A 6,032-nucleotide genomic window follows, 5' to 3' on the forward strand; every position below is an offset into this window, starting at 1 on the left:
AATTTTTTTTTTAATTTTGTAACACTCTAAAAATTTCAACAAATTTAAACTTTTCAAAAACAACCCAGTTTCATAAAATTATTACAAAAAAGTTTTCAATACAATTATTATCAGAGTCTTCCCAGCACCACATCATAAAACATAATCATGAGGAGCGGTACGATCACGCCTTTGCCTTGCCACGGTCTCCTGAAGAACCTGAAAAAACATTAAACCACAACTGTAAGCCCGAAAGCTTAGTGAGATACCCCCAAAATACCAACCATATATACCATACACGCACAACATGCCATATCATAACAAAACACCGAACAGCCATGCACTTCGGGTCTACTGTGTGACTGGTCCGCCGTACCGGGCCTTCAGTCCACCTGGTCTACCCTCCGAGTCTAGCCATATGCATCGAGTCTACAGTGTGATTGGTCCGCCCGCACCGGGCCTTCAATCCACCTGGTCAACTCTCTGAGTCTACAGTATGACTGGTCCGCCCGTATTGGGCCTTCAGTCGGCCTGGTCCACTCTCCGAGCCTCGGCACGTCTGGTCCGCCCTCTTGGGGCCTACAACCTATTCGGACCGCTCGTTGGGCCTTCGGGATAACCGGTCCGCCCTGGGTATGTTGGCCTACAACACAAAGTAGGACCCGCCTCAACCCAACCTCAGTCCAACAACCATGTGCACATAAACATTCAATCATATAACAATTCACATCCAATCAAACTGATCTAGAAAAACACATAACCTAACATCCTCCTAACCAGGATACCGACCTAACCGGTCACTAGCATATCATCATCCTATATACCAGGATACCGACCTTAACCAGGTCTCTAACATATATCATCCTAACCAGGATGAAAACATAGCAAAGTAATAACATAACAACGATACCCGGATTACAATCCGATAAAGGGCCGGCCTTGGTGCCGTAGACCCTGTCGACATAGTGAGGATAACTCACCTCGCAACTGCCGACTGAAAAGATAAGACCGAGCTGCTCCGACCACTGACACGATCTCCACCACTAGCCAACACCAACACTGAACTCAAAACAAATGCCAACAATTACCAAAATGCCCCTGGAAGTCAACTGGTCAACCCTTGGTCAAAGTCAAAGTCAAAGTCAACCTCCTGACTGACTCTACTCGCCGAGTCAACCCGATGACTCGTCGAGTCCCCATGCTCAGAACTTCCCCAATTCGCGACTCAACTCGCCGAGTCACCCCGAGACTCGCCGAGTCCCACAACTCTGAGTCCCCTCGCACTCAACTCACCGAGTCCTCCCTTGACTCACCGATTCACGGCTCAACCAGAAGAATGTTAGGACCTCACGACCAGACTCGCCGAGTCCAAGAACAGTCTCGCCGAGTCCAAGACTATCTTCAACCAACTCGCCGAGTTGTTCTTCCAACTCGTCGAGTTCCTGCCCATCTTCAAGCAACTCGCCGAGTACACCCTTGTGACTCGTCGAGTTCCTCTAGATCTTAACCCATACAGAAGCTTTCCAGGCCATGCAGATGATCTAAACCATAGATCTACCCTTCTGCAACCCATCCATCACGTAAAGTGGCAAACTTTACATGAATCCAAAGAGATCTAAGCATATAACACTATAGGGTTAGGGTTTGGGACAAGATGGCTTCACCAACCACTCAAGAACAGGGACTTTAATGCACTATAGACCTTCTCCATTCCAGATTTGAGGTAGCAACCTCAGATCTAACCTCCAAACTCAAAATATCACAAGCTATTCTTTCCAAATACTCCAAAATGATGAATCTAGATGAATAACAGCCCAAGCAACGAAATAATACCTCAAAAGAAAGCTCCAACAGAAGAGAAATCTGAATCCTTGCAAAGCCCCTTGCTCCAAGCCTCTTACTCTCCAAGATCTCTTCCAAAATCTCTTCTCCAAGGTTCAATTGCTCTCAAATCACTCACAAACGCGCATTAGGGTTTTCTGGACTTCAAGAGAGGGTATAATGTCCTTTATATAGGGCTCATCCTCCAAAATTAGGATTTTCTCCACACAGCACCAACTCGCCGAGTCCAGCCGCCGAGTTGGCCACTTAACACGCGACCAGGAACGCGACCCTACTCGCCGAGTCCACCCATGGACTCGTTGAGTTGCCCTTTCACATTCACACTTTGAACCCTGAAATTGCACTCCTGAATTCGGGATGTTACAAATTTCAGGTTTTTTTCTCCAATTTGAACAATCATAAAAGCTTAATACAAGCTCGGAATGATGCGATTTTTTTTCAAACTTTACTATCTTGTATTGTCTATGTTTTAGAATCGGAAAACAACTTAATTGGTTAAGTTATTGACTTATACAGCCACAAACAGGAGCTGTTATGATTGCTGCATAATATTTCAACACTTTTTTATAAATTTTGTCCAACTTTGAACCATCATAAAAGCTTTATAAAAGCTCAGAATGATGCGATTTTTTTTCAAACTGTACTTCACTGTCTTGTCTATGTTTTAGAATCGAAAAACGGCTTAATTGGTTAAGTTTTAGTTGAGTTATACAGCCACAAACAGGAGTTGTTATGATTGTTGCGTAATATTTCAGCACTTTTTATAAAAAATTTCCAACTTTGAACCATCATAAAAGCTTTATAAAAGCTCAGAATGATGCGATTTTTTTCAAACTGTAGTTCTTTGTCTTGTCTATGTTTTAGAATCGAAAAACGGCTTAATTGGTTAAGTTTTGGTTGAGTTATACAGCCAAAAACAGGAGTTGTTATGATTGCTGCATAATATTCCAACACTTTTTATATATTTTGTCCAACTTTGAACCATCATAAAAGCTTGGAATGATGCGATTTTTTTTTCAAACTATATTTATCTGTCTTGTCTATGTTTTAGAATTGAAAAATAGCTTAATTGGTTAATTTTTGGTTGAGTTACACAACCATCAACAAGAGTTGTTATGATTCCTGCATAATATTTCAGCACTTTTTATAAATTTTGTCCAACTTTGAACTATCATAAAAGCTTTACAAAAGCTCGGAATGATGCAATTTTTTTTTCAAACTGTACTTCTCTGTCTTGTCTATGTTTTAGAATCGAAAACCGACTTAATTGGTTAAGTTTTGGTTGAGTTATACAACCACAAACAGGAGCTGTTATGATTGTTGTATGATATTTCAAGCATCTATTATGTAAATTTTTTTTGTAGACATGGCAGGGCGAAACAAACACACATGGATTACTGAAGAGGATGCAAAGTTAATTGAGGTATTTTTGGAGTTAAATGTATCCGGAAAGTATGGTGGTGCCGACAACGGATTCAAACACGGGTATTTGAAGGCAGTGCAACAATTACTAGATATAAGACTTCCTAACTCGGGTTTGAAAGCAGAGCCTCATATTAAATCGAGGATGAAGACATGGAAAAACCATTTCAACATCATGCGCGACATGGCATATGGAACAAACACTAGCGGATTCGGCTGGGATACGGATAAATGTTATGTAACTGCCGATGCTGAAGTTTGGGATGAATACATAAAGGTACTACAATGATGATGTTTGTAGTATTTTTAGCACCATTAAAATATATTGTGAATGAATAGTAACCAATTAATTTTGTGCCATTCTTGTAGAGTCATAAAGGTGCTGCATGTTTTCGCGATAAACCATTTCCTCAATTTGATAACTTATGTAAAATATTTGGGAAGGATAGAGCTACTGGTCATGGAGCTACTAATCTTGGTGAAGATGTAACTGAAGAGACACAAAGAAACTCGTCTGTTGATGTGGAAGGGTTGAAAGAGATTGTTGAAGAGACGCAACAAATTGCTCGTGTCGATAGTAAACGCAAAAGGCCTCCAACGGATGACACGGTAAGCTCTTATAAGGAAGCAGCGAAAGAAATGAAAGAGACTTTCAAGGAGGTTGGTGAAAAACTTAATCAAACAATATTTAATATATGAAGACAAGAAAATAAGGAAGCATGTGATATGATAGATAAAGTTATCGAAGATATACAACACAGGCCAAATATCAATGTCAAACAACGAATTAAGATGATTGACATGTTTAGCAAAGATCAATTTCGTGCTCGGGCGTTTTTTAAGAAGAAGAAAAGATTTGTTACATGGAAATGATTGGGGATGACTCAATATCATGATTATGTTATTTTAATTAATGTTTTTTTTTTAGTTTTTACGAATATTGAAGTCGACTCTTTGCACATTCTGTATTAGACATAGTTATGTTTTTTAGTTGTTAGGAATATTGAATTATAGTTTTTGCATATATCTTACATTGGACATAGTTTTTGAATAGTATGATTTGCATATTTTTTTTAAATCTATTTGTAAGTTATTCTTTTATATTAGAAATATGTTTTCCAACAGAATATGTATAAAAAATTATATTAATTGATTAAAAAATAAATTATTTAGTAACAGTTAACATTATAATAAAAAAATTAAAAACATAAAAGATGCATATTTTGATTAATTAAGATATACATCATAATGCTTTTTTATATAAAATGTTGTTTGAAAATGAATAAACAAGGTAAAAAAAAAGCTCATTTTCATTTCATTGATTAATACAACCAAACAAAAGAAATGATTCTCAAAAACATTTCTCGAGTGGATTCTCAGATCTACCAAACAGAGGAGTCAATTCTCTTTCTCTAGCTTAACTCTTTTTCTCTGCATTTCCATTCTCTGCAACAATTTCATTTCTTTATACCAAACGCACCCTTAAGGTTGTTATAACCGTTTAGAAATAATCATTTTTATCGGTTTCTTCCTGTTAAAATGACTATTTGTAAAAAGTTAGAATAACCTTAATAGTGTAATACGCACAAAAATACGTAGGGACTTAAAATGGACAAATAGGAAACGTTATTACCCTCCTAAGATTTTTAGTATTTATTATTTTGAATATATATTTTTAAGATTTTTAGTATTTATTTGTATATGTGTATTTCATATAAAGTTGTTGAAATTAAAAAGAATAAAAAGTAGAAAGGTTTGGATTGGATTGGATTTTGTAACCACATCATTCAGTTAACCTTTAGCAAAACAAAACCTCTAGCAAGGAGCTAGAGAGAAAAACAAATTAAGGCCGGATTGGATTTTGTAACCACGTCATCCAGTTAACCCAGGCCTTAGAATTCTGAAAAGAAAACCAACGAAAAGAAAGATTCACAACAAAATCAAAGAGCCTATATTTTCTAGGTTTATTGTTACTAAAAAGTAAAGAATTACGAAACGTCCAAAGTACTCATATGACCACCATGAACACCGACTCAACAATCGGGCGTTCCATATGAACCGTTGGTCTAGAATCCACCTAGTCCACCACATCACGGATAGATGAAAACACGGGAAGGTCCAAATGAAGCCAATGCCCAACTCAACTCCATACCTGATCAGCAATCGAAAATTGCAGCAACAAATGCTTCACACTTTCTTCAGCCCCTCCTCTAATCCCCCGACGCCATTAAAAATTACATCCCCCCCCCCCCCCCCCCGAATCCCATTATTCACTTACTCGAGCATCTTGATTAAAGGCCAAAGCAAAGAGCCTCCCGAACCGCTCCCTAAGAGGAATATCCAAGCACCAAACATCCTTCTAGAACCTCGTTTGAGTCCCATCCCCCACCACTCTATACATGGAATTAGAAATAATACAACCATTCTCATGGAGGTGATTAATGGATCCTACAATCTTTTGCCAAACACCCCCCCCCCCCAGTTCCTATTCTCGAATCGTCCGAAAAACCACCACCTTCCCCATGACAAAATTTAACAATTTAAACCCAAAGAGCTCCATTGTCATTAAGAAACCGCCACTTCTATTTATAAAGAAGGCCGAAGTTAAAAACATTCAAACTACCAACTCTAAGACCTACAAGTTTCTTATTTAAAAAGTAAAAATTTACTATAAGGGTTTATAGTTTCATACGGGGATAATGACTTAGGAGGGTAATAACGTTTCCCGTTTGTCCATATTAGGTCCCTAACGTATTTTGTGTGTGTATTACACCATTAAGGTTGTTATA

General features: G+C 38.1%; 1 protein-coding gene across 1 annotated transcript; it reads left to right on the forward strand.

The window, feature by feature from the left end:
• Window positions 1-3,051: 3,051 nt before the first annotated feature.
• LOC111900573 (uncharacterized) lies at window positions 3,052-3,958 on the forward strand. The gene is made up of 2 exons (XM_023896453.3): window positions 3,052-3,520; window positions 3,613-3,958. The coding sequence occupies exons 1-2, from the start codon at window positions 3,188-3,190 to the stop codon at window positions 3,940-3,942; spliced, it is 663 nt and encodes a 220-aa protein (XP_023752221.2). The 5' UTR covers window positions 3,052-3,187; the 3' UTR covers window positions 3,943-3,958.
• Window positions 3,959-6,032: the final 2,074 nt, after the last annotated feature.

Source organism: Lactuca sativa, chromosome 1 (assembly GCF_002870075.4).
Source record: "Lactuca sativa cultivar Salinas chromosome 1, Lsat_Salinas_v11, whole genome shotgun sequence".
In the NCBI taxonomy this organism is placed as follows: Eukaryota; Viridiplantae; Streptophyta; class Magnoliopsida; order Asterales; family Asteraceae; genus Lactuca; species Lactuca sativa.

Excerpts from the sequence above, each read along its gene's own strand:
- LOC111900573 (XM_023896453.3), top strand. The coding sequence starts at position 3,188 with ATGGCAGGGCGAAACAAACACACATGGATTACTGAAGAGGATGCAAAG. Across the intron at positions 3,521-3,612 it reads TTTGGGATGAATACATAAAG|AGTCATAAAGGTGCTGCATG; the intron begins GTACTACAATGA and ends CCATTCTTGTAG.